This window comes from Buteo buteo, chromosome 17 (genome assembly GCF_964188355.1).
Source record: "Buteo buteo chromosome 17, bButBut1.hap1.1, whole genome shotgun sequence".
Taxonomy (NCBI): Eukaryota; Metazoa; Chordata; class Aves; order Accipitriformes; family Accipitridae; genus Buteo; species Buteo buteo.
This window is the reverse complement of record NC_134187.1, coordinates 30,343,743-30,369,416: the sequence shown is the minus strand read 5'-3', so window position 1 is coordinate 30,369,416 and position 25,674 is coordinate 30,343,743. Positions and strand designations below refer to the sequence as shown.

Here is a 25,674-nt window from a genome sequence, read left to right as displayed (position 1 = left end):
CGTTATCAGGGCAGGGCTGGGGCCTCACACCGGTTGTTGGCACCGGGCAGGAGCCGGAGCCGTCGCGGAGCGACGGCTCCGGCTCCTGCCCGGTGCCAACAACCGGGGAAGGTGGTGACCAATTCAACCCCCCCCCGCCCCGAGCACACAGAGGGTTGTTTTTCTTCCCCCTCCTTTTCCTGCTGTTTGGTTTTACTTCCATTAAACACAGCGGTAAATCCAAGGGTTGAGTTTCTGTTACCATGATTGTTATTTAAATGCAATGGAGGAGCTTTCTCAAAGCCAAAAAAAAAATAATAATAATTATCAGAGAAGAAGGAAAAAAAAAAAAAAAGAGTGAGAAAAGCTGCAGTGTCCCCATTTGGTCCAGGGTTTTGGCCAGAAGATGGTGGGGGGAGAGGTGGGGCTGCCGGCATGGGCTGGGGGGGGTCTCGGGAGGGTTAGGGTCACCGTGGTGGGGGAAATGGGGTCCCCAGCCCCACTAGGCACGGTCCCTGGTTAAATACAAGTCACCGATTAGGCTGGGGGGGGGGTCTGTCAGCCAGACCCCGGCACAAGAGAAGACACAACTGTTGCCCGTGCCACAGCACGAGGCTCTGCTGGCACCGGTGCGGCATGGCGGCACCAACTCTGCCAAGGGGTGCAAGTAAAGCCAGACCCTCCTTGGGGAGGGGGGGAGGGCTGCCCCACAGCAGGGGCCAGTGGGGAGGCTTCATATGAGATGGGTCCCTCCGCCCCACAGCCACAGCCCCGGGAGCAAACAGGTCCCACGTTGACCCACAGCCCTGGGGGCTCCCCAGAGCCCCCCACTCTGCAAGCAGGACCCCCGGGATGGGGGCGGGAGGGCGGGGAGGAAGCCTGGCCTGACCCCAAAGCCCCATGGACAGAGCAGGGTGCTCCTAGGCAGGTGCTGGGAGCAACAAGATCCAGCCTTGGCTGGGCAAACACCGGCTGCGGTGCTGGGACCCATGGCGCAGGCAGTGCTGCCCTCCGCAGACATGCCGCTGCTTTGGGGTGTCCCCGCTTTGGGCTGTCCCCTTGTCTCAGCACCCTGACCAGAGTCACCTGCGCATCACCCAGGGGTGCTACCTGCCTCTCTGCCCCCCTCCCCAGAGAGAGGGGGGAGTCTCTGTGGGGCCCTTCCACTCCGCTGCTGGGACCAATCGACCGATGGCGCCTGGTAACGTCCTGACTCTCCCCAGCGTGGCCACGCTGTGACCGAGGATTTCTCCAGCCAAAAAAACTCCTTTGGGAAAGCAGAAGCAAAACTAAATCAGCACGGTGCCTCCTTCCCCCTCCACCGCCCCTGAGGGCTTGGGCCCAACAGGACCGAAAGGAAAATAAAAAACCAAGGTGCATCTTAATGGGACATTTCCACGACTAAAGTGCAAACCAGAGATATCCCTCGCCTGCCGCCGGCCTGGGGACAAACTGAGGAGCGAGAGAAGAGATTGACGGGTTCGGCACCACCAGCGCGGCTGCTCGTGCCCCGACCGCGTCAGAATCACCAGAGGGACATGGCTCATGGGGCGGCCGCAGCGGTGACGCACAACAGCTCTATGGGCGAAGGTGGAGTGGTGGGGAAGGGTCGCCAGTGGTGGCTTCACGGCAATCAGTGCTCCCCCCGATTCCCCCCCTCCCCCTGTAAAAAGCCCCCAGGCACTTCTGATCCTCCAGCAAAAAAAGGCCACCTAGGAAGAAATTAAGGACACTGCAGCTTTCCTTCCCCCCCCCCCCGACAGCCAAACAGAAGAAACAGGAGGGAGGGGAAAAAAAAAATTAAGAAGAAATCCATGACAGACCCCCTCGGAAAAATCCCGTGCTTTCTGGAGGTCTCTGGTTCCAGCTGGTTTGCCACAACGTGAACCTCCGAGGCCGATGCTGCCACCTCCTCGGGTCTCTCCCCACCCCAGCTCTATGGGGAGGGTGGAAGGAGAGACGTTAACAGGAACCCAGATTTACCAAAGCAGAGAGGGAGGTGGGAGAGGGAGGAAGATGGAGGGAGAAATCAGAATATTAGGTCGCTATTTGCACCTATAATACAAAGTGAAGAAGAGTTTGTTTTTTTTGGAAGTTAAGTCCCCGGCTGATCTAGTTCCACTGCCTTCGGGATGGTGGTAACGGGTGTCTGGTGGTGGTCTTGAAGCATTAAAAAGTGCAGTTAGAGGGAGCTCTCGGGAGGGTTTTGGTTCAGACGGGTTTCTCGGTGTGCCGTTATGGAGGTGAGGTGTGGTGGACGGGGATGGAGGTTATATCTTAGCTCTTCCTCTCGCGCAGGCGCTGGCGGAGGCCGCCCTTTAGTTGCTACAACACTGGCTCTTGTTCTGCTGGCTCTGCTCGTGCAGGTCCACGCCTCTGCTCCTGCCCGCCGCTCCACTCGTGCTCTGGGGCTCGCTCTTTGGCAGCTTCTTGGCTGGAGGGGGAAGACAGGCAAGATGGTGGTGGGAGCGGGACAGGGGCTCGCTCTGCGGCACAGCCCCACTGCTGCTGTAGCCCGAGGCACCCGGCAGGACCCTGCCTCGAGCGCAGCAGAGACTCTGAAGCCACCCCAAGGCCCACGCGCTTCCCCAGGGGCAAAGAGCAGTTTCCCCTCGAGCTGCTCTCACACTGAGCATCAGCCTCGGTGCTCAGACCCGGTAGCAGCACCACAGCCCACGGCGCAGCCGCCGCCGGGCCACGAGGAGTCGCGCTCACCAGAGGGCAGGACAGGCACCAGCTCTGCTCAGCCTCCCAAAAAGCTCGGGGAGGACGGGGGGAGCTACGCCCCAAGCAGACCCCCTTAGAGCCCAGCCTCGCCCCCCCAGCCGCTCCTGGAGCCTCACCAATGGCCAAGAAGAGGTCGTTCACATTCATCGCCGTCTTGGCTGACGTCTCCATGAACAATAGGCTGTTGTCATCTGCGTAGGCCTGCGCTTCCTGGAAGAAACGCGAGCGGCCGGGTGAGGGTCTGGCAGCTGAAGCCCCGGCACATCTCCCGTGGCGGGGGACAGGCAAGGGAGCTCGCACCAGCCCAGCAGACCTTCGGGCCAACACTTACTTCATATTCCACCATGCGTTTGCTGGCCAGGTCAGCCTTGTTGCCCGCGAGGGCGATCACGATGCTGGGGCTGGCTTGTCTCTGCAGCTCCTTCACCCATGTCTTCGCCCGTGCAAATGTTTCCTAGGAGCAGAGGTGGGAACTCAAGGCTCGTCCCACCACTGTGCTGCAAGGTGGGTGTCTTAGAGGGACCCCCGCCACGGCAAGAGCTAGCCCCGACTCCCTGCGAGGAGACGGCCCCCAGTGGAGCCCCCCCTGGACTGCTCCCGGGCAGTTTAACCAAGGTGCCTCACGCCTGGTAGCCCAGATGGGGACCCTACCTGGTTGGTGATATCATAGACCACGATGGCAGCTTGTGCCCCCCGGTAGTACATCGGGGCCAGACTGTGGTATCTCTCCTGGCCGGCTGTATCCCAGATCTCAAACTTTACCGTTGTGTCATCCAGGCAGACGGACTGTGTAAGAAACGCCGCTGTCGGGAGGAACAGGCAGCGTTAGCATCACATTAGCCACCCCCGCTGCGGGCAGGAACCCTCCCCGCACTCCCAGAAGGGACGTGGACCTGGGTGCACCCCGACCCCGCAGCCGGCTCCAGGACCGGCTGGGTGGAGGAGGAGCCCGTTAGTCGAGCCCGTTTGTCACACCGAGCCCAGGTTGCTGAGAAAAAAAATCCCAGCTGCTCCGCGCAAGCGGTGTGCTTATCAGGGGATTGGCAAGGACTCCTGTGCCAAGGGACTGCCGCGTCCACTGAGGCGTCACCACCCACTTCCACGAGACCACAGGACGAGGTGTGGGGACTGTGGCTAGAGCCCAACTCGCAAATGGAGCACCAGCTGCCGAGCGCTTGCACACCTAGTCACCGTACTGTGGCCGCAGGGTAAGGGCTCGGAGCCCGACAGGGGCTTGTATTTAACGGGAAATAAAACCAGCGCAAGGCAAAGCCGTGGCAACGGGGCTGCGGGCTCCTGACAGCATTACTCGAGGGTGCGGGACTACCCATGACGGGCGCCTCTTGCCGACTCACCGCCGATGGTGCTCTCCTGGTACTCGTGGAACTGGCCCTTGACGAAGCGCAGCACCAGGCTGGATTTCCCCACCGCCGACTCACCCAGCAGCACCAGCTTGAACTGACAGATTTTACTGGCTTGGGACTGCCCGTTTGGCCTGGCGGCTCCTCGGCTGGTCATGGCCTGGGTGCTGCTGGCGCCGAGCGCCCTGTTAACCGGAAAGCCGGGAAGGCACCGAGGCGTCCGCGCGGAGCTGGGTGCAGGGTGCTGGCCTTTGATCCACTCGGCTATCCTGGAAGGAGGAGAGAGTTGTCGGCGTGCTGAACGCACACAGTGCAATACCCCCGCGTCCCCCTGGGACCGTACCACATCCACGGAGACAGGCTTTGCTGAGCTTTAGCAGGCAAAACTCCTCTCGCCTCAAGCTAGAACATGGTCCTCGTTACGGGGTTTTTCCCCAGGGTCTCTCCCCCACGCGGGGTCTTTCCCCAAGCACCCCGCAGCCGCACGTGGCGCAGACCCGCAGGCCACGGCTCCACTCCCTGAGCCTCTGTTCCAGAAGAATTTCACGGAGCAGTAAATCGGTCGGTAGGAGCTAATCCGTGAGCCAGGCGGACGGGATCCTCGCGGCCGAGGAGGCTGGGAGTGAGTCAGCAGTCCTCCCAGCCCTCCCGCTCCCGGCCGTGGCGAGCAGCCCCCGGGCCAGGACACACCACGCAGCCCAAGCTGGGGCAGAGGGGAAGGGGCAGCAGAGAACGGCTGGCCGGCAGTGAGCAGCTCCAGGCCTGGACCGCTCTTGTTTATGCGGCAGCTGGGGGAGATGCCACAACAGCTCCAGCTGCCTCCCCGCCAGCCGGCTGGGAGGAGGGGTTGGAAACAAACTCCCCAGCTCTGCTGTAAAGTTCATGAGCCCTGGTTTGTTTTTTTTTAATCCCTGTTTTCGCTTTGTTTTTCACACTGGACTTGAGCAGCAGGGGTCTGACAGAGCCACTTGGGCTGGAGGTGCGGACTGTATCCCCCTCCGGGATAAAGCACGGCCGCAGGCAGCCGGCCGCATGCCCCACCAGCACCAGCACGACGTCAGCTGGGCGGCTCTGCCGGGCTGGAGTTGCCCACTGCCTGGCAGGCAGCTGGCGCTCGCGATTCCTGCCCGCAGAGCAGGCTGCCCGCTCAAATCCAGGTGTCAGCGAGATCAAGCACAGCATCCAGAACGGCTCCTCAAAGCCCAAGGGGGTGGGCACTGAACCTGTGGTCACTGGGCAGCCAGAGTTTTGGCTTCTGTGGTTCACACGCCCAGAGAAAGTGGGAGAATGCAGCATTTGTATTTTTCATTAGGAGCTAATGTCACTCTCCCTTGTAACACTCCAGTCCCAAGGTTGCGGGGCTGCAGCAGAGATTTGTCTGCGCCAGCGGGGGCAGGCGGGCAACTGGACAAGGATTGCAGAGACCAGAACCAACAAGCGGAAAGTTGTTTGTTGCCAGTTCCCCTTCCCCATCTGCCTGAAGACGTAAGCAAGGCTAAAGCCAGACAAGCTCAGCAGGAAACACTCACTAACCACAGCACTCGTGCGGCACGGACCTTGGCCCAGCCATTCCCAGACCCCTCCAGGAGAAGGGGGATCACTCTCACCTCCCCCTGAGGCGCAGCAAAGCCCTGGAAACACAAACTCATCAGTGCGATACTCGCCCGGGCACAGGCAATGCTGCCTCCCTCCTCCAGCACCGCTTGGGAGAGGGAACAGCTCAGCAATGGCCTCGGCAGCATCCTAAGCACGGCTCGGCACGACCCGCCAGGAAGCAGCCGGTGCAGCCCAGCCTGCCAGAGTCCTGCCAATTCTCTTTGGTTTGATCCAGAAAGGCATCGGGAGAACTCACACAGGATGAGGCCAGGCATGAATGAAGTTCAGGATCGCTCCAGCCAAGCGTTACTCTCACAAGTTCAGAGGCAGGGCTAAAGATTTTACAAGTATTTACAACTATTCTGAGCAGAAATCGCCGTGCCAGCAGCAACGCAGCCCATGACAAGGCCAGGGCAGGGAGCAGGACCTGCTCCAGCAGCAGCACCAGGACACAACGATCGTTTCAGCTCCAGCCACCCTTGAACCCCAAAGCATGACGGGGAGCCCAGCTGCACCTCACCAGGACCAGCCACCGCAGCTGCCCCAGCACCTCATGGCTGCCCAGACTCGGTGCAAGCCCAGCGTGGCCACGACCTGCAGCTCAGCCCTCGGCCTTCCTCTGCCAGCGAGACCAGCTCCTTCCTCGCCAATATTGTGCTCCGAAGTAACCGCTGCTGGAATCTGCTTTGGGAAGAGATCTGCCTCGCCCTCTCCAACTCTGTTCTCACTTTCCTTCTCCAGCTGAGCCCGGCGCTGCCAGGGCCGGTCCCTTCTGCAGGCCAGGAGCAACAGCCTTGCTCCCAAGCCAGCCCCAAGCATGCCCTGGCTCCCTCCTTCCTCGGGGTGACTTCCCTGCCAAAAGTGCTCTTCTCACCCAGCTGTGCTGCACCCCACTGCTATTTCGGCAGCAGCCTGGGCTCCTGGTGGGTGCAGAGGTTGAGGGCGCTCACACAGACCCCAGTCCCACGACACGAGGCAGGAGCTCAGTCCGCAGGGAACTCAGCACCACCACGCTGTTAGATCTCCACCACATGCTCGTTGGGGATTTACGCCACCGTTGTCCCGCTCTGCAGCTTCAGCTGGAGCCGCGTGGCAAGCGCCCGGAATAGACTCTGTGCTTATTTATACGGGATGAACTGCCAGGCACCCACAACTGCGGATGAAGGGCTCCAGCTTGGAGGGGGACAGTCCCGGCACAGGTGAGCGGTGAGGCCCCAACACAGACAGGGACCAGCCGGGACCCCCAACTGCAGGGACTGGCAACAGCTTCACCAGGCACCCGGCCTCACACCACACCTCTCCTATGGCAGCCGTTCGGCACAAAGCCCAAGTCACCTTTTCCAGGACCTCAGGAGCCATGTGGATCCTGGCCATCTGCAGACCCCTGGCATCACGTGGGTCTCCTCATCCTCCTCCTTGGGACAGCAAGGTGGGAGCTGCCTCCTCCACACCGCTCAGGTGGGTGCTCCAAGGAGAGCTCTGCATGGACGGAGCTCCTGGACGAAGCCATCGCTGTCCCATGAAGCCACCGGCTGCTGGGAGCACTCCAGGGTTTGCTGGAGAAATGGCCCTGAGGCTTCGGCCGTCCTCACCCAAACCACTGATGTCCACGGCTGGACGGCTCCGTCCTCACCCCTCTTCGCTCAGCAGGGCCCCGAGTCACTGCTCAGGCACGGCTTGCCCTGGAAAGAGCCAATTCTCCTGCCCAGGAGCTCCTTCAGGATACACACACTGAAAGCACAGTGGCATGAAATCCCGCCCACACCAGGGCTCCAATGAGGGATTAAGGAAAATACAACCACCCGAATTCAGCTTTGCTCAGACGAACTTGGGCTTCAGAAGATCCACAGACCCTTGGGACAACCAGATATTCCCACTAAAACATCACCGCATCAGGTGAAAGTTGACTATACGTCGATCTATAGAAGCCTGCAGCTATTTTTGGCGCGCTTTCGTGTCACGAGCAATTACTGTTAGCTGCTGGTTGAGCGAGATTTATGGTGCGACACGGCAAGCACCAACAACCACGAGCGGAGCTAGAAAACTTGCCAGGATGAATCCACTCCTCCCCTGCCGTGGCAGCAGAGGCTTTCCCTGGCCGAGGGCTGTGCCCGCACCGGCAAATGGGTCGACCAGTGCCTGACAAGGTTCAGGGAGTCTGAGGCCGCCTCGCTCCGTCTCCTCCCAAACGCCGCCCAGTACAGCCCTTCCCAAACAGGATCCCAAATGCTCCCACAGCCTTCTCATGCCACTGGGACGCAGCGTTCGGAGGCAGCGTCTCGCACGCCTGCCCAACCACCAGGCCTGCTGACCCCCTCGGCCGAGTACGCCAAGGGCCGCACCGGCTGAACCGCACTCGGGAGAAGGGGGCATCCTTCACAGGGGAGAGTTGCAACAGCCCGTCTGGGCTAACTGCTTTCCTGTTGCCAGCGATACTTTTCCTATGTCCCAATCACGCTCAAGCAACCACCCAGAGGCGCGCGGGGGCTTGGGCCACCACGGATTTGCCCAGCCAGTGCCGGAGGGCTCCCAGTTACGGTGGGAGCCCGGCCTTTGCCGTGCAGGTAGACAGCTCGTGCTGAGGAAACTCCGGCTCGCGGGGCAAAGCTGAGCTGGTACAGGCCAATGAGCATTGTACAAAGTCATCCCACGGCTCTCATCGTTAGGTATCCCTCCTTAATGAAATATTAAGATCTTGTGACTCAGCCAGCTCCGACGGCTCGGTGACGTGAAGGTGTCGGCAAGCTCCCACAGAGGATGGTGGAGACCCAGCTCTCCCCCAACCCACGTGGTATATAAAGCCTGCCGGTCACAGCTGCCATACACAAACCATCGCGCGGCAAAGCCTGTTCACAGCCCTGGTCAAGGGACAGGCTCTGGCCCTGCTCGGCTGCATGCCATCCCCCCACGCTTCAGCCAAGATAGCACCGACACGGGCTCAAGGCCACCCGGGCAAAGCTTCCCATCCTCCCAGGAGGGATCCAGGCCCCGCTCCCGCACCGATGCTGCAGGTGCCCGGCACAAACAGCGAGTCCTGCACAGACTCGAGGGATCCGGCCTGGCCTGACGCCCACAGCTGGGGGCAGGGGGGACAGGGATGGCACCGCTGCTGGTGATGCCCTTTGGAAGAGGAGCCCGGTGGGCGGCTTCTCAGAGAGGAGAACAGCATTTATCGATCTGCTCTTCCACGACAGCGCCGGGTCCCTCCATCTTCCACCGATTTGGGTAGCTCCTGCCCTGTGCTGGTGGGCTCGGCCCCAGCTCGGGCAGCCCCGAATGAGACCCCGCATGCCGGGGACAGGGTCGCTCGCCCCATTTTTACCCCCCGGGGTGGCCGAAGCCGCAGCCCAGGAGCCAAACCCACGGACGGGTCAGCGCCTCCGGCGGATTTCCTCGGAACCAGGCGAGGCTCAGGACGCCCAAGCTCCGGGCGAAGATGCTGGGGAAGCCCCTGCTGCTGGAGGAGCCGTGGCTCCGAGACGGAAACCGGTGGGAAAGTCGAAAAAAGCGTCAGACATGGGTCCCGTTAGGGCGGCCTGGGAGACGGGCAGCCCCAATGGCGAAAGCCGGGGCCTCTCCGGAGCCTCGCACCCTCTGCCCGCACCCACCGGGACGGCTCGACCTGGCGATACACCAGCCTGGCTGACACGGAGGGTGGAACAGGACCCGGGACACCCCCCCCCGCAGCCCCCTCCCGAAGGGAGCCCGGTCGTGCGGGGCCCCGAGCCGCAGGAAGGGAACGGCGGACCCCCACAGCGGGGGCCGGGGAGTCTGGGCGGGCAGCTCGGGGCCCTGGGCCTCCCCCAGAACGGGCGGCGGCCGACCCCCCCCACCTCAGCCCCAGCTCGGCCTGGGGGTACCCGACCCCCTCCTCCGCACCCCCAGCCCGGCCCCATCCCCGACACCCCCCGAAACGCCCCCGAGTCCCGCCCGGGTCCCGGTACGAGCCGCGACCCCCCCCCCGGTACCTCGGCGCCCGGCCCGGCCCTCCCGTCGCGGCCCCCCAAGCGCACAAACAGCGGCTCAACCAAACCCTCCTGGCGCGGGCGGGATTAAGAGGGGTTTCAGCCAATCGGTGAAAAGGAACGGGGCGGAGGGCACGCCTCTTCCTCTCGGCAGGGCCAATGGGAAAGGGGGGGAGAGGGTCAGCGCCCCACCCCGCGTCGGAAAACCAATCGGCGGCGGAGAGCGAGCGGATGGGCAGTAGGCTGGCCAGTAGAGGTGAGGAGAGCGGTCGGCCAATGGCCGGGGAGGAAAGTCTTGAAGAAGGCGGGGATTGAGCTGAGTGACGGGGCATCAGGCCAACGGGAGGCGCCGCCTCGCGGGGGGGCGGTACCAACAACAAATAAGGTGACCTAAGGGGGAGGACCCCCGCAGCAGCAGGAGCCAATCGGAACGCGAGAAGCCCCGCATGGCCCAATCAGTTGGCAGAAAGCGCCCGACTTGCCCAACCCGAGGCCAGCGGCGCGATGAATGACGCGACCGCTGGGCGGTGCCTCGCGGCCAATCACAGGCGCTGCTTCTCGTAATTGACAGCCCGCGGGACAGCGGCCGGGAGAGCGCGGGGGCCGCTGGGAGCCGCGACCTCTGACCTGCCCCCGGCGGCGGCTCCGCGTCCCTGAATGCGGCACCGCCCTCGCCTGCCGGGGGGGGCGGAGCCCGGGGCGGCCAATAGCGGCGCTCCAGAGCGCAGGTGGGCGTGGCCACCTAAGGGCGTGGCAGAGGGGAGTGGCCTAGCCGCGGCGGGCGGAGCCAAGGGCCGGGGAGCTCCTCACCAAGCTGGGGGGGGGCTAGAGACATGGGGGGGCTCCGAGGCGGCCTATGGGGGGGCCAGGCGCCATTCAGGGCCCAACACCTATGGGGGGGGGACGGACACGGGTGGGAGAGGCCCCTCCGGGGGGGGCCGGGGGAGACAGGTCCCATGGGGTGATGGTGTCACGGCCAGCCCCCCCCGCCGCACATACACACACACACACCCCCCCCCGCAGGCGCCACACACAGAGTTTGACATTCGGTACGAAATTGCAGAAGTTACAAAAGTCGACGAGAAACCCGCGGCGGGGTGGGGGCTCTAGGGGACACACTTTGCGGGGGAACCCCCATCACACCCCCCCCCCCGGGGGCAAAACTCCCTTCCCGCTCCTGTAGGGCAGTGGGGGGGAGTGTACGGACCCCCCCGGGGCTTCACCCCCAGCCGGTGCCGTGCTGAGGGACAGCGGGAAAGAGGAGGATGAAGATGGGGGAGAGGAAGGCGCTCACCCCCCCCCATGCTGGTCCCAGGGCCCCCCCACCCCAAGGGGCCATAAGTGCCAAAAGTCCGAGCAAGGGTGGGGGGGACCTCGCCATGCTGGGGAGCGGAGCAGGACGGTCACCGCTCCCTGTCCCCGGGGGGGGCCGCCTGCGCTCCGGGGGGGCTGTGGCAGCTGGGGGGGGCTCTGCCCAGAGCAGTCCTGGGGGTGAGGGCAGGCAGGAGGCACAGGGGGGGTCCCGAGCCCCCGGGGACAGATGTCGCCTCTCACAGTGCGGGGATGGGGGTTCCATTCAGGAGGGGGGCACGGCAGGCAGCACACCCCCCCCCCCCCAACTCCAGACCCTCGGTGGGCAGCAGGCAGCTGCCGGTCCCATCCCGAGATCCCAGCGAGTGCGGGCAGGGTCCGGGGGGGACACGGTGGGGCCGCTCAGAGGCGCAGGTGGGGGACGGCCCTGGTGACGTCGCGGAAGAAGGGGTGTCCCAGCGCAGCCTTGGCCGAGATCCGCTTGTTGGGGTCGTAGTGCAGCATTTGCTGGGGGGGGAGGAGAAGGGAGGGAGGGGGGGGACGGTGAGGGAGGGGGGGTCCCCATCATCCCCCGTGTCGTCCCCCCCCGAGCCCCTCGCTCACCGCCAGCAGCTTCCGTCCCTCCTCGTCCAGCGGCGGCACCACTTTGCCGAAATCCTGCCGGGCCCATTTGGGGAAACTGGGCTTGTAGTCGGGCATGGCGGTGACGCCGGGCCAGGCCGCCTCGTCTGGCGTTCCCAGCGTGCGGAAGATGCGGAAGAGCTGGTCGATCTCCGAGTCCCCAGGGAACAGAGCGCGCCGGGTGATCTGAGCATGAAGCGGGGGGGAGAAGGAGGGTCTGCCGGGGGGGCCGGGGACATCCCCGCGGGGGAGTCGGGCGTCCCCGAAGCGCCCCGTGACGCCGGGGTCCCGGTGACCGGTCGCACCCCGAGACGTCCTGCCCTTTCCAAGCCAAAGGTCGCCGGATGGCAGACGGGCATGAGCCCCCCCACCCCGGGGTGGGGATCACACACAGCCCCCACCCCGTGAGCTCTCACACCGGCCCCTCGTGACCGTCCCCGCGGCGGGAGCGGATCCCGGTTTCCCCGGGGAGCGCCGGACGCTGCGGTCAGCCGCGTGACGTGGACCCCGAGGTGGAGGGAGAGCTCATGATGCCCAGCCGGCGTGGCCCCCTCCCCAGCACCCACAAAGCCCCTTTTATTCCCGGGGTGCTGCAGCGGGCGTCAGCACCGTGCCCTGGTGACGTCAGGGCTGCGCCCCGGGGAACCACGGTGTCACCGGGACAGGACGGGCAGAACCCGCCCGACAGATTCTGGGCTCATCCCGATACGCGGGGAGCCCGGTGTCACCCCGGGGGGGGGTTTGGGGGGGGGGTTGGGGGCCGGGCACCCCCCTACCCATCACCTCGCGGTCGGTCACCCACCATCTCCGCAAAGATGCAGCCCAAGCTCCAGATGTCGACGGCCGTCGAGTAATACTTGCAGCCCAGGAGGATCTCGGGGGCTCGGTACCAGAGGGTCACCACCTGCCACGGCGGGGCACACGATGGGCAACCACGTCCCATCCCGTCCCCCCGCCAAACCCGCCCCCCCATCGTCACGTTCCCCCCCCCTCAACACTCACCTCGTGGGTGTAGGTGCGCACGGGCACCCCGAAGGCGCGAGCCAGGCCGAAGTCGGCCAGTTTGATGGCGCCGTCGGCGTTGATGAGCAAGTTTTGGGGCTTGAGGTCGCGGTGCAGCACGCGGTGCGCGTGGCAGAAGGCCAGGCCCTGCAGCAGCTGGAACAGGTAGCTCTGCGGGGACAGGGGGGTTCAGTGGGGCCAGGACCCCCCCATCCTGCTCAGCTGCCATCATGCTTCCCCCCCCCGGCACCTTGATGAGGGGCAGGGCGATGCCGCTGATGGAGGAGGAATCCATGAACTTCTTCAGGTCCTGGTGCAGGAACTCGAAGACCAGGTAGAGCTTGTTCTCCGTGTGGATCACGTCCAGCAGCCTGGGGGAGCGCGCATTGCCTGGGCCGGCGCCGGGGTGGGGGGATGACGGCCACGGGACCCCCCATGGCCATGGCTCCCCACGGGGGTCCCAGCAGCCACAGGGTTTTGGCACGGCCACCGCTCCCCAGAGCCACGGGGTTTGGCACGGCCACGGCTCCCCATGGCCACGGGCGTCCTGACAGCCATGGAGCACCCCACGGCCACGGGACCCCCCCACGGCCACAGGACCCCCCACGGCCATGGATCCCCACGGGGGTCCCAGCAGCCAGGGGGTTTCAGCACAGCCACGGCTCCCCACGGCCCCGGGGGTCCCCCTGACCCCCGCCGAGGCACCACCGGCACAGAGCCAGGCCCACGGCACAGCTGGGCTCTGGAGACCCCCCGCACCCCACCCCCGGCCCCATCGCTCGTGGGGTCCCCCGGTGTCCCGTGTCCCCCCCCCCCCACTCACTTGACGATGTTGGGGTGGTTGAGCTCCTTGAGCAGGGAGATCTCCCGGATGGCCGTGCTGGGGACGCCCTCGGTCTCCCTGCGGGGAAGGCGGGTCAGTCCCGGTCCCCGGTGTGTCCCCCCCCGTCTCCGGTTCCCGGTGCCCCCCCCACTCACGTGTCCAAGCGGATCTTCTTGAGTGCCACCACCTCCCCCGTGACCTTGTTCCGGGCCTTGTACACGACGCCGTAGGTGCCCTCCCCGATCTTCTCCACCTTCTGGAAGTTCTCCATGGGGGGGGCACGGGGGGGGGACGACACGGGACACGGGGACACGGGACCGGGCGGCGGCCCCGGCGGGCAGACCCCGGGGGGGGAGGGGGAGGGGGGAGGGGAATGCCCGAGGGCGGTCCCGGGGTGGGGGTGTGTGTCCCCGGGGGGGGGGGAGTGTCCCCGGGGGGGGGGATGTCCCCGGGGGTCCCTGGGGGGGGAGGGGGGGTGCCGGGCGCGCGCGCGGCGGGTGGAACGATCGCGGCCGCCGCTTCCCCCCCGCGCGCAACAATGTTCCCGCGGCCCCGCCCGCGCCGCTTCCCGCCTTCCGCTGGCCACGCCCCCCCCGCCCCGACCCATTGGCCGGGATCGCGGTGTCGTAGCGGGCGGCGCGGGAGATCCCTTAAAGCGACAGGCGCGAAGGGAAGGGGCGACGCGGGGCGGAGGCGCTGCTGGGTCACCGGGCGGGGACGGGACCGGGCACCGGAGGAACCGTCACGGGCTCAGAATCGGCCCCCCACGGGCGGGGGAGGCATCACGGAGGGGGACACACACACACGGGACACGCGGGGTTTTCGGGGTGCTCACGCCGTTCCCACGGGCACGGTCCCGCACGCACCATCCCACGCCCGCAGACCCCCCACGCGGCTGCCGAGCACGGGTGGGGACCCCCCCCAGCCCCGGGTGGGACCCTCTGGGCTGGCGGTGGGACCGGTTGGGAGCTGGAAAAAGCCCCCCCGTCCCCCCAGCAGGAATGGGTGGGGGTCCCTGTGTCTGTCCAGGATTGGGGTCCCCCTGTGTACGTGCGGGATCGGGGTCCCCCTGCCTGTGCACCCCACCCTGCAAACCGGGGTGGCCTGGGGCTCGGTGGGTGGTGGGTCCCGGTCACGTCTATATGGGGCCAAATCCGTGACCCTGGGCTCACCCAGACAGTGCTGAGAGTGGGGGGGCAGCACCCCCCCATTCCCTTCCCCGAGCTGGGGGCAGGGGGTGTTTCTGTGTCCCCCAAGAAGGACCCCACCATTCCCACCCCCCTCCTGGGCAGAGCCGGAGTGTGTGACCGGGGTGGGGGGGGGGCCGCACACACATGCACACACGTGTCCCCACGCAATTCAAGTGGGGGGGGGGGAGGTTCCTTCCCCCCCCTTTTTGGGGTGGGACTATGCAAACGAGAACCCCTTCATATCCCCCCCGTCCCCGTCCCCTTCGCCTCTCTACCCCGGCGGTGCCCAAACGTGGGGGGAGACGAGGACGGTGGGACCATGAGGGTGCACGGGGTGATCGCGGTGCTGGGAACCCTCCTGGTCTTGGCTACGGCTCAGCGGCGTAAGTAGGGTTGGGGGTCCTTGGTGGGGGGGGGCAGCATCCAGAGCCTGACATGGGAGCAGTCGGGATGGTCCCGGCCGGCGAGGGGGCTCGCGGGATCCGGGCTGCCCCCCGGATCCCGCGAGCCCCCTCGCCGGCCGGGACCATCCCCATCTCCCTGGGAATTATGGGGTCCATCGGTAGGAGCAGACCCCCCCTCTCAAAGCCAAATCACACGGGGAGCAGGATTAGACCCCGCTAATCGCATGGGTGGGGGCTGCTTGGAGTACACGGAGGGGGCTCGTTGTGGGGTCCCCGTCCCTTTGTGGGATGTTGGGGGAGACTAACAGCCCTCCAGGAGTGGGGTGGGATGTGGGGGTCCCCATCCCTCTGTGTTGGTGCTGTAAATGGGGAGGGGACACCCATCCATCTGTAAATGGGGGACACCCATCCGTCCGTGAGGGAGGGGAGACAGAGGGGACCCGGTAGCCCCCTGCGAGTGAGGGGACATGGGGGGAACCTGGCAGCCCCTTTGGAATGGGGGGGACATGGAGGGGACCCGGCAGCCCCCTGCGAGTGGGGGGCCGTGAGGAAGGTGCTCAACTCGTCCTGCCCGGGGCTGCCAGCACCGGCTCAGCTGAGAGTCACATGAAAAGGCTTTGGGCAGCATTTGACGCCATGTGATGGGCTTTGCCCCGCGCGTGGCTTGGCCCGAGCCCGTCACGTGGACCCCAGGGTCCCCAAGGGTCCCTGCGGTCGGGGGGGGACCCGGCTGGACACCCCGTGGGGTTGGCAGCGCATCACCGGGGGTCTTCCCGGCCGGTCGGGGTGGCTGGTGGCCACCCCGCGCCGGTGCTCCGGGTGCCACACGCACCCTCTCGCCCTTCTACCGCAGGAGCCGGTGGCCGGAGCCGTGGTCGGAGTCAGCCCTGGAGCGGGCGGCCGGCGCCTTTCCGGAGCTGGGACTCGGGGCTGTACCGGCCGTGGCAGGAGGGGACGCTGCGACAGCGGGACTGCTGGCGAGGTGGGTGCCGGGACGGGCGCCGGAGACCGCGCTGGCTTTCGGCGCCATCCCTGAGCCACCGTCCCCGTGCCTGGCAGGTGGCGATGTCACCTTCGACATCAGCAACGATGCTCCCACCATGGCGGGTGCCGAGGCCACCTTCTCCATCGCCCTCCGCTTCCCCAGCACCCAGGCGGTGCTGCCCGACGGCCGCGTCGTCTGGAGCCAGAACTGCACCGTCAACGGTCAGCGCCCACCCAAACCCCCCCACCAGCACCCGGACCCTCCACGCCGCGCCCCCCCCTCACCCTCTGCTCCCCGCAGGCACCCGCGTCGCCCAGGGTGAGCCCGTCTTCCCGGAGCAGCCGGCCGAGGACACGGATAGCGTCTTCCCTGACGGGCAGCCGTTCCCCCCCAGCGCCGGGGGCAAGCGTGGAAAATTCGTCTACGTCTGGTGGACGTGGGGTGAGGCCGGCACCGACCCCCGCCGGGGTCCGGGGGGTCTCCGAGGCGGTGTCTGACCCCCCCGCCCCGTCCCACAGGGCGCTACTGGCAGGTGGTGGACGGCGCCGCGTCCCAGCTGACGGTGAGCACGGCGGGGGTGCCCCTCGGCTCCTACACCATGGAGGTGGTCGTCTACCACTACCGCGGCCGCCAGAAGTTCATCCCCATCGGCCGCGCCAGCACCCAGTTCAGCATCACCGGTGGGTGCCGGGGATGAGGGGGCGGCAGGGGGACCCCAGCAGGGCGGGCGAGCTGATGGCAGCCCGTGCGTGTGTCCCGTTCCCCCCCCCCAGACCAGGTGCCCTTCGCGGTGGACGTGGCGCAGGTGCAGGACGCGGCGGAGGGCGACGGGCGCTTCGTGCGTAACCGCCCCGTGGCCTTCACCGTGCGGCTGCACGACCCCAGCCGCTACCTGCGCGACGCCGACATCTCCTACTCCTGGGACTTCGGGGACCAGAGCGGGACCCTCATCTCCCGCAGCGCCACCGTCACCCACACCTACCTGGAGACTGGGTCCTTCGACGCCCGCCTGGTGCTGCAGGCGGCCATTCCCCTCAGCCCCTGCGGCACCTCCGCGGCCCCCGTCGTAGATCCCACCACCGGCTCGCCGGCGTCGGCGGGACCCACGGCCACGCAGCCCGTCGGCACCACGCCAGAGGGGCAGAGCACCGCCGGGACACCCAGCACCGGTAAGGGAGCACGGAGCAGCCCCCATCTCTATGGGTGCTGGGTGCCCGGGGGTCCCAGGGGTGCCCCCTGCAAGGGGTGCCCTCCCCATCCTTGCTCTGCTCGCAGCACCCACAGCCTCTGGCTCGCCGGCGGAGCCCACGGGGGGATCGGTGGCCGTGCCCTCGGACCCCGCCGTCACCGAGCCCTCGGACTCCACCGTCACCGAGTCCGTCCTCGTGGCGCTCAGCACCCTGGCGGATGCTGCCAGTGGAGCCGCGGGTACCGACCCCGCTGCCGTCTCTGCTGCGGCGTCCGCGGACCCCCTGCTCTCCACCTTGGCGACTGCAGCCGGGGACGTGCTGGGCACCTCGGGCCCCGCAGCCACGGAGGGAACAGCGGCTGCAGGTGGGTGCTCCCCCCAGGTCAGGGGGTGACGGGCCATGTCTGGGGGGTCCCCGAGGGTTCAGTCCCCCCCTCGCCCTTCCACAGCCTCTTCCCTGCCTCCTGCTTCTCCTGCAGATGCGGCCACAGCAGGAGCCACGGCAGGAGCCACAGCTGGAGCCACGGTGGGAGCCACAGCTGGAGCCACAGCTGGAGCCACGGCGGGAGCCACAGCTGGAGCCACAGCTGGAGCCACGGTGGGAGCCACGGCGGGAGCCACAGCTGGAGCCACGGCGGGAGCCACAGCTGCATCTGTAGCTGTGTCTGCAGCTGGATCCACAGCTGAATCCCTGGTTGAAGCCACAGCTGGAGCCACGGCTGGAGCAACAGTGGGAGCAACCGTGGGAGCCACGGCTGTATCCCTTGCTGCTGCCACAGCTGGAGCCACAGCTGGAGCAACAGCTGGAGCCACAGCTGCCCCCGACGGCACTGCCGAGCCACTGGTACTGGTGAAGCGCCAGGCACCGGCCGCCGATTCCACCGGCTGCATCCTGTACCGCTACGGCACCTTCTCCACCCAGCTCGACATCGTCCGTGAGTGCCGGGCCGGGGGGCCGGAGAGGGGGGCTGGGGTGGGGGGGCTGAGCCCGCTCCGACACCGCGCGTCCCGTTGCAGAGGGGATCGAGAGCGTGGCCATCGTGCAGGTGGTGCCGGAGAGCAGCGAGAACAGCGTGGAGCTGACGGTGACGTGCGAGGGGAGGTGAGGGCAGCCGGAGCTCCGGCCGGCGGCCCCGGCACAGGGACGGGATAGGGACCACGCGTTGGGGCTGGAGGGGTGGGGGGGTGGTCCGCAGCGGTCTGACCCCTGCCCGCAGCCTGCCCGAGGAGGTGTGCACCGTGGTGGCGGACGCCGAGTGCCAGACGGCGCAGACGCAGACGTGCTCGGCCGTGGCACCGGCCCCCGGTTGCCAGCTCGTTCTGCGCCAGGACTTCAACCAGTCCGGCCTCTACTGCCTCAACGTCTCCTTGGCCAACGGCAACAGCCTGGCCGTGGCCAGCACCCACGTCACTGTCGGAGGTGGGAGCGGGGCCGGGGGGGGGCGGCTGGACACAGGGGGGGGGTGTCCCGTGGGACCGAGGGGTGCTGAGCTGCCTTTGCCCGCAGGCGCTGCCCCGGCTGCCGGCAGGACCACGATCTTCGTGGGGCTGGTGCTCATCGCTGCCGCCCTGGGCACCGCTGCCTACACCTACAGGTCAGGATGGGGGGGTGTACCGTGGCGGCAGTGGGGGGGGCACGGCGGCATCCGGGGTCCACCACGACCCGGAGACCACCGCTGCAGTCCTGCCGGCACGGATGCTAACTCTCTCGCTGCGTCTCTGCCCCACAGGCGTGTGAAGTACAGCCCGCTGCTGGCCGCGGCCCCCCCGGCCCCCCGACCCCGGGGCTGGCTGCCCCCCAGCTCTGCCCTTCGCCTCCTGCTGCATCAGGCCTTCAGGGGGGCCCCCAGCGGCGAGAGCAGCCCCCTGCTCCGTGCCAACACAGTCTAGGCCCCCCCACCCCCACCCTGTGCCACCCCCCGTGCCTGGCCCGAGCCCCCAGGACTGGGGGGGGGGGCCGTGGGTGGTGGTGGGGGATGCGTGGCTTCGGTCTCGCCGCCACCGAGATTAAAGGCTCAGCTCAGCCGGGGCCTCCGCCTGGTTGTGTGTCTTGAGGGGGGGGAGGCTTGGGGGTCTGGGGCACCCGCATCCTGGTGGGGGGGCCAGGGCTGAGCCCGCTGCCCCCCCCAGTCGGCACAGCCAGCGTCGGTCTCACCACCAGCTTTATTACTGCAAGAGGCACTTGAAACTGGGGGGGGTAGGCAATAAATAGGGTGGGGGGGCCCAGTGGGGTGGGGGCCTCCAGCCACCGCGGCACACACAGGCACAGGGGGGGCCTCGCGCAGCCCCCCAACACCCTGGCACGGCACCCATGGGCTCCGAGCACCCCTGGATGAGGGGGGGGGGGGCACAGCTGCTACCCACCCCTGCTGGGAACACATGGATTGCGGGGGTTGGTCCCGTGTCCCCTGCCGGGGCGCAGCTCGGGGGGGGTCTCCCCCCCCATCCTGGGCCCCTCAGGCCTCGGGGGGGCCCTTCTTAAGGCCAAAGAAACTGGAGGAGCGGGGCGGCGCAGCCATGAGCATTGGCGTCTGGTTCTTGTGGGTGATCTTGATCTGCAAGAGAGAGGCTGGGGCTGGGGGGGCCAAGGGGGGGCCCCCCACACCCTGGGGGGTCCCCAAGGTGCTTGGCCAGGGTGGGGGGCCGCTGGCTCCCTAGGGCTTGGAGGGGTGGGGGTCCACATACCGTGCAGGGCGGCTGCATCCAGGGCTCCCCATCGATCTGCATGGGCAGGGGCTTCAGCGTCCTGCAAAAAACACCCCCCCCGGCTCAATCGCTGCCACGGCCTGTGCCCCCCCCACCCCCGGCCCCCCCCAGCTCACCGCAGGGTAATCTCGGAGCAGGTTGCCAGCCGCTTGCCCGCGCTCTTCAGCCCGGTGTAGATCTGCCCCATCTCTAGCACCCCCTCCAGCCCCACCACCTCCAGTCGCCGGTCGCTCAGATCTGGGGGGGGGGGAGCAAAGTTGGGGGGGTCAGGGTGGCGCAGGGGGACAAAGAAGGAGGAGGAGGAGGGTTCCCCGCACCGCCCCACGCACCCTGCACGCAGGTCTTGAGGGTCTCGGCGTCGGTGATGGCCGGGGGCTGCCCGGTGCTCGGTGCCTTCCTCGCCTCTCCAAGCGCCCGCTTGGTCTCGCCCCAGAGGTTGGAGCCTCCATGCATGCTGGGGATGTTCAGCACCGCCAGTCCTGCCAGGGACCCGCTCAGGTCCAGGGGGGTCCCGCAGCACTGTTGGGGGGCAGGGGGGGCACGTCAGGGTAGGGCAGGGCAGCCCCGGCCCCCCCAACCTCCTGCCCCGGGATGGGGGACCCCTCACCTCCACGCTCAGACACTCCTTGAGCTTCTTGCAGGTGGCGAAGATGGTCTCGGAGGTGGCGAACTCGAGGTACCACAGCTTGTTCTTCATCCTGGGGGGGAGGACAGACAAGACACGGTGTGGGGGGGCCGGGGGGGACACGGGGACATGCCATGGGGACAGCCCCGTCCCACCCCCCTCACCTGCTGTTGAACTTTTCTGGGTACTTCTCCCGCATGACGTGGAAGCGATGGGCGATGGAGGCATCCTGGGGGGGGGAGGTGGGCAGAGGGGGGGTGAGGTCCTGGGAGGGGGGGGGCTGGGGGTGTGATGTGCCCCCCAAACCCCTCCCTCGCCCCACGCACCACTCCGATGGAGAAGTAGTTATTGATGATCTCGTAGGGCACTGGGTCCCCCGCGGCCGCCGGGTCCTCGGGCAGCACCTGCAGCCGCCATCGGTCCATCTGCACCAGGCTGCTGCTCTCTATCTCCCGCAGGATCTTCACCAGGTCCTCCCCCGTGTACCCTGCCATTGGGGGGGCCAGGGGATGGGGTGGGTGGGTGGTTGGGGGGTGCATGTGCGTGTGTCCCCCCCCCCATCCTGCCCCACTCACCTCCCCCCCAGCGCAGGCAGCGGGCCAGGTCGTTGCCAGTCCCCAGGGGCAGCACGGCCACGGGGGGCCGGCGAGGCAGGTTGGCTTTATCTGCAAGGAAAGGGGGGGGTTGGGGGGGTGAGGAGGGGTCTGTGGGGGCCAGCACCCCCCGGAGGGGTGGACAGCACCCACCGATGGCATCCAGGATCCAGCCTACGGTGCCGTCCCCGCCGCACACCAGGATCCGAAAATCTGGCACGTCCCGGAAGAAATTGAGCCTGGGAGGGAGGAAGGAATAGAGGAGGGGGGCGATCAGGGCAAGGTTGCCCCCCCCCTCCCTGGGCACCCCACTGCCCCCTCTCCCCAGCCCCACTCACCCAGGGGTGGGTCCTCCCTGCTGCAGGTTATAAACCTGCCGGGGGTTGAGCAGATACTGGAACTTCCGCAGCACCCTGGGGGGAAAGGGGAGATGGGGGGGCTGAGGGGGGGCCGCGCGGCCACCCCCTCCCCACTGGGCCACCAAAATGAGCCCACTCAGAACCCCCAGGCCCCCCCTTACCTCTCCCCCTGCTTCCCTCCGCTCTTGGGGTTGACGAAGACGAGGAGCGGGTGGGTGTTGGGCACGGGGCTGACCTGCGGGATATGGGGGTCCGGGGGGGTGAGGGCTCTGCCCTGGCCCCTGGGGATGGGGGGATGCAAGGGGGGGGGAAGCGGGGAGGGGGACACCCTGCTCACCCGCAGCGCCTGGCCCTCAGGGGTGGTGAAGACCTGTGGTGTCTCCTCCGCTGGCGTCCCGCTGCCGTCCCTTTGGCTGTCCTGCCTCTCCTGCCAGCACCGGCGGCAGCCCCAGCTCAGGGGGGGGCCTGGGGGCACAGTCCCCCCGCAGGGGGTCCCAGCAGCATCCCGTGGGGGGGGGCACTCACCAGCAGGACAGGGTAGATGGCGGCGGGGGGCAAGATGTGGTCCCGCAGGATCCCGCAGTCGCAGGCGGGGGGCACAAGGGGCAGGCACTCTTCGTGGATCTGGGGGCAGAGCGGGGTGAGGGGGGGCCGGGGGGGGCCAGGAGGACACCCCCCCCCCAGCTGCCACAGGGATGTGCCCACCTTCAGGTGACACCAGACGCAGTGCAGCCCCGTCAGGCTCTGGAAGCTCTTGATCTTCTTCTGGCACTGGCCGCACTTGCCGGCCTCGCAGCCGCCCTTCACCCAGACGTGAGCCTGGACCTGCGCACGGCCCCCCCGCGTCACCCCGCGTGTCACCCCCCTGATGGGGGGCCGGGGGGTGGCTCAGACACTGGGTGTCATCGTCGTCGTCGTCCCCCCCGTGTGGGGTGGGAGGGGTGGATGGGTGGACAGACGGACAACTGCGCAGCCAGATGCATGACTTCAGAGAGGGGTGGGCGGATGGACGGGCGGGCAGGAGGTGGGGGGGGCAGGGGGGGAGCAACGGGCAAGAGGCCAGAAGGACGGGTGGGTGGACAGACGGACAGGCAGATGGATGGACGGATGGATGGACGGACAGGCGGACGGACGGACAGGCGGACGGACAAGCGGATGGACAGATGGATGGATGGACGGACAGGTGGATGGACGGACGGATGGACAGGCGGCCGAGGGGGGGGCCACTCACGCCGGCCTCCTTGCGGGACTTGGCGTAGGTGCTGATGCAGCTGGGGGGGGCCCGGCGGGCGCAGCGCTCGTGGACCGTGAACTTGCAGACTGGAGGGGGGAAACGGGGATAGGGGCGGGGCTCAGCCCATGCCCCGCCCATGCACCCAGTTCTGCCCCACCCACCACTCCCCCCCACCCCTCTCCCCCCCACCCCCCCAATCACAGCACCACCACATCCAGCCGGTCAGCCAATAGCAACCCGCCCTCGCAGCTGAATGGCTGGTTTTCAGGTGGGTGGGGCTTATGCACCGACCACACCCATATGGGTGGGGCAGGGCGGAGCTTTCCCCACAGCTGGGGGCAGCGGAGGAGTCTCCTGCCACAGCTGGATCCGGAGCATCCCCATCCCTGTCCCCATCCCCGTCCGTGTCCCCATCCCTGTCCGGGTCGGACCACCATCCCAGTCCCCACCACGCCCCCGCCCCGTCCCCACCCTTGTCCCCATCCCGATTCCTGTCCCCTCCCCATCCCCACTGCATCCCCGTCCTGCTCCCTGTCCCCACCCTTATCCTGGTCCGACCGCCATCCCTCTCCCATCCCATCCCCATCATCCTCACTGCATCCTCATCCCCGTCCCCATCCCATCCCCATCATCCTCACTGCATCCTCATCCCCGTCCCCATCCCCACCGCATCCTCATCCCCGTCCCTATCCTGGTCTGACCGCCATCCCCATCCCGTCCTCATCCCGTCCCCATCCCAATCCCCGTCCCCGCTGCATCCTCATCCCAATCCCTGTCCCGGTCCGACCGCCGTCCCCGTCCCCGCTCACAGGTGCAGCACAGCCCCTGCTTGCGCAGCCCCACCAGCAGCGTCTCGCACACGTTGCAGTACACGGGGCGGTTGAAGTGCTTCAGGCGCCACATGTGCTGCCCGTCGTCCTTCATGTGCTGGGGGACGGACGGACGGACACGGACACAATTAGGGGGGCCCCAGCCAGGCAGAGGGGGGCGGGGGCCCGGTGCGGCGGCACCCGGGTACTCACCACCTCCAGGCCCAGCAGCACCAGCAGCGGGATGTTGGTGACCCCCCCGCGGAGCCACTCGGCCAGCGACACCGTCCCGCTGCCGTCGTAGTCGATCTCCCGCATCATCTCCTGCAGGATCTGGGGGGACGCGGGGCTTCAGCGGAGGTGGGGGGGGGCATGGACGGCCCCCCATCCATCCCAGCATCCCGGCCCCGCTCACCGGCTTCAGCTCCGTGACGTCCCAGTCCAGGTACTGGGCCACCCGCATCATCTGGGTGATGATCCGATCCACCTCCTGGGGGGAGAGTGTCAGCGCGGGGAGGGGCTTGGTCGCAGCCCCCCCTGCCCGGTGCTCACCGAGCTGTCCAGGAGCCCGTTCCCGTCCTTGTCGTACAGCTTGAAGGTGACTGAGGGGGGGGACAGCAGTGTGAGGTAACCCCGGCAGGTCCCTGGGGACCCCCGAGCTGCCCTCCCCCACCTGGGGGGAGCCCCCAACTCACACTCCAGCTTGTCCTCAGGGCGTCCCCCCTCCAGCAGCGAGAAGTAGCAGGAGACGTCATTAATGCAGACGAGGTCGCTGCCTGCGGGGAGAGACCGTGATGAGACCCCAGGGGTACCCTGGCCCCCCACACCCCCCACACCCCACCGGCCCCCCCCCCTCACCATCCTGGCTGCCCAGCGGTGCCGCGGCCCCACTCTGGAAGGAGGCGAAGAGATGGCGGCAGAGCGGCTCCGGAATGTCATCCGCTTCCAGGTAACTCCTCAGGAACAGCGTGAACCCCTCAAAATCGACACACTGGTGGGAGGGGGGTCAGAGTCAGGATGGGGGGGGGGGGGGCAGTGTGCAGCCGCCCCCCCCCCACCCAACAGCAGTGCCATTCCCGGGAACACACCGGTGGGGTGCTGGGGCCTCACCTCTCCCTGGCGGTGCCGCGACAGGGTCCCACCTCCGTAAAAATCCTGCAGCACGTCCTGCACCTTCCTGCTGCTGTCTGGAGAGCGGAGACACAGACGAAACCGCTCCAGCGCGTCGCCCACCCCGCACACACGCGTGCACCCACCTCAGACACATGCGTGCACCCACCCCGGACACACGCGTGCAAGTGGGCAAATGCGCGTTGGCACAACGTGCGAGGCCGCCTGCCCAGGCCCACGTGCGAAAGCCGCCGCCGTGCACGAGGCTGCCGCGGAACGCGAGCGTGCGAAGCCCCCCCCGGGTGTGCGAGGCTGTGTAAAGCCCCCCCACCATCCTAGAACATCCTAGAACACCCCCCCCCTCCCCCATACTTACAGTCCAGGTATTTCTGCAGCTGGGCAAACTCCTGGGGGCTAAGGGTGGCCCAATCCCGGTTCTCCTCCATGGCTGCCTGCGGGGAGAGGTCGTGATAACGGGGACGCCCACGGTTGTGCGGCGGGTGACGGGAAAGGGGGTGCGTTGGGGGCGTCCGCCCCCAACGCACCCCCTTTCCCGTCACCCGCCGCAGGCCCGGGGGGGTGTACGGTTCCGCACAGAGCCGGATGCCCGTGGCCGGTGGGGGGGGGGGTGAATTTTGAACCCCAGCTGGCAAAAAAACCCAACCAAAAAACCCCACAACACCCGTTTGGGGATGGGCACCCATGGGTGACGGGGAGGAAGGGGGGGGGTGACACGGATACCCCCCCCTCCCCAGTGTATTTCCCACACCACCCCCCCAGGAACTCCCGCTTCCCAGCCCGTACCTGTCGGGTCCCGGCAGCCGTGGCTGGGCCCGGCCCCGTGACATCACGGCCCGACGGGGCGGGGGCGGCACCGGCACCGGTGTGGGTGTGTGGGGGGGCACCCCCCCATCTCGGGGTTGGGGGATACCGCGGTCGCCATGGAGATAGACCCTTGACGGGGGGGGGGGTGTCTGGCCTCGTCCCCCCCCCGGCGGGGGATGCCATGGCAACCTCGAACCTCTGGGGGGTGGGGGGGGAGAAGCGGGGGGGGGGACGGACACAGATACACGCTCCCGCGGTGC

The 25,674-nt window shown here is 67.4% G+C and overlaps 4 protein-coding genes across 6 annotated transcripts; 1 reads left to right on the top strand and 3 right to left on the bottom strand.

Annotated features, from left to right (window-relative positions):
- Positions 1-226: 226 nt before the first annotated feature.
- Positions 227-9,702, bottom strand: RAB5B (RAB5B, member RAS oncogene family). Of its 2 annotated transcripts, none has more exons than XM_075049658.1 (6): positions 9,632-9,702; positions 4,062-4,336; positions 3,358-3,509; positions 3,038-3,160; positions 2,823-2,916; positions 227-2,413 (listed from the first exon to the last, which is right to left on the bottom strand). In XM_075049658.1, the coding sequence occupies exons 2-6, from the start codon at positions 4,222-4,224 to the stop codon at positions 2,298-2,300; spliced, it is 648 nt and encodes a 215-aa protein (XP_074905759.1). In that variant the 5' UTR covers positions 4,225-4,336; positions 9,632-9,702; the 3' UTR covers positions 227-2,297. The 2 variants fall into 2 exon arrangements, with proteins under 2 accessions (XP_074905759.1, XP_074905758.1); XM_075049657.1 differs by lacking the exon at positions 9,632-9,702 and adding an exon at positions 4,411-4,808.
- Positions 9,703-10,672: 970 nt separating this feature from the next.
- On the bottom strand, positions 10,673-13,740 carry CDK2 (cyclin dependent kinase 2). Its single transcript, XM_075049649.1, has 7 exons — positions 13,541-13,740; positions 13,386-13,463; positions 12,813-12,933; positions 12,563-12,733; positions 12,363-12,464; positions 11,543-11,746; positions 10,673-11,446 (listed from the first exon to the last, which is right to left on the bottom strand). Exons 1-7 carry the CDS (start codon positions 13,654-13,656, stop codon positions 11,342-11,344), a joined length of 897 nt encoding a protein of 298 aa, XP_074905750.1. The 5' UTR covers positions 13,657-13,740; the 3' UTR covers positions 10,673-11,341.
- A 1,059-nt stretch (positions 13,741-14,799) lies between these two features.
- Positions 14,800-19,182, top strand: PMEL (premelanosome protein). 2 transcript variants are annotated; one of them, XM_075049605.1, is made up of 12 exons: positions 14,800-14,958; positions 15,833-15,961; positions 16,039-16,185; positions 16,265-16,405; positions 16,483-16,644; positions 16,738-17,133; positions 17,240-17,518; positions 17,645-18,088; positions 18,171-18,255; positions 18,371-18,573; positions 18,661-18,748; positions 18,884-19,182. In XM_075049605.1, exons 1-12 carry the CDS (start codon positions 14,895-14,897, stop codon positions 19,041-19,043), a joined length of 2,298 nt encoding a protein of 765 aa, XP_074905706.1. In that variant the 5' UTR covers positions 14,800-14,894; the 3' UTR covers positions 19,044-19,182. The 2 variants fall into 2 exon arrangements, with proteins under 2 accessions (XP_074905706.1, XP_074905705.1); XM_075049604.1 differs by having other exon boundaries at positions 17,633-18,088.
- A 121-nt stretch (positions 19,183-19,303) lies between these two features.
- DGKA (diacylglycerol kinase alpha) lies at positions 19,304-25,622 on the bottom strand. Its single transcript, XM_075049603.1, has 24 exons — positions 25,394-25,622; positions 24,966-25,041; positions 24,590-24,666; positions 24,338-24,470; positions 24,175-24,255; positions 24,032-24,081; positions 23,895-23,969; positions 23,693-23,812; positions 23,480-23,597; positions 22,668-22,756; positions 22,142-22,261; positions 21,962-22,060; positions 21,774-21,863; positions 21,598-21,671; positions 21,416-21,490; positions 21,231-21,316; positions 21,060-21,149; positions 20,811-20,971; positions 20,649-20,713; positions 20,467-20,557; positions 20,189-20,378; positions 19,976-20,096; positions 19,839-19,899; positions 19,304-19,708 (listed from the first exon to the last, which is right to left on the bottom strand). The coding sequence occupies exons 1-24, from the start codon at positions 25,595-25,597 to the stop codon at positions 19,610-19,612; spliced, it is 2,445 nt and encodes an 814-aa protein (XP_074905704.1). The 5' UTR covers positions 25,598-25,622; the 3' UTR covers positions 19,304-19,609.
- Positions 25,623-25,674: the final 52 nt, after the last annotated feature.

Coding starts and splice junctions, on each gene's coding strand:
- CDK2 (XM_075049649.1), bottom strand. CDS start 13,656: ATGGAGAACTTCCAGAAGGTGGAGAAGATCGGGGAGGGCACCTACGGC. Junction 13,464..13,540: donor AAGAAGATCCGCTTGGACAC/GTGAGTGGGGGG, acceptor CCTTCCCCGCAG/GGAGACCGAGGGCGTCCCCA. Junction 12,734..12,812: donor TCGCCCTGCCCCTCATCAAG/GTGCCGGGGGGG, acceptor CTGTCCCCGCAG/AGCTACCTGTTCCAGCTGCT.
- RAB5B (XM_075049657.1), bottom strand. Junction 2,917..3,037: donor AACGCATGGTGGAATATGAA/GTAAGTGTTGGC, acceptor CGTTTCTTCCAG/GAAGCGCAGGCCTACGCAGA. Junction 2,414..2,822: donor CGACCTCTTCTTGGCCATTG/GTGAGGCTCCAG, acceptor TTCCCCCTCCAG/CCAAGAAGCTGCCAAAGAGC.
- PMEL (XM_075049604.1), top strand. CDS start 14,895: ATGAGGGTGCACGGGGTGATCGCGGTGCTGGGAACCCTCCTGGTCTTG. Junction 15,962..16,038: donor ACAGCGGGACTGCTGGCGAG/GTGGGTGCCGGG, acceptor CGTGCCTGGCAG/GTGGCGATGTCACCTTCGAC. Junction 17,134..17,239: donor CGCCGGGACACCCAGCACCG/GTAAGGGAGCAC, acceptor CTCTGCTCGCAG/CACCCACAGCCTCTGGCTCG.
- DGKA (XM_075049603.1), bottom strand. CDS start 25,597: ATGGCATCCCCCGCCGGGGGGGGGACGAGGCCAGACACCCCCCCCCCC. Junction 21,150..21,230: donor CTGGATCCTGGATGCCATCG/GTGGGTGCTGTC, acceptor CTTTCCTTGCAG/ATAAAGCCAACCTGCCTCGC. Junction 20,558..20,648: donor CCAGAAAAGTTCAACAGCAG/GTGAGGGGGGTG, acceptor CCTCCCCCCCAG/GATGAAGAACAAGCTGTGGT.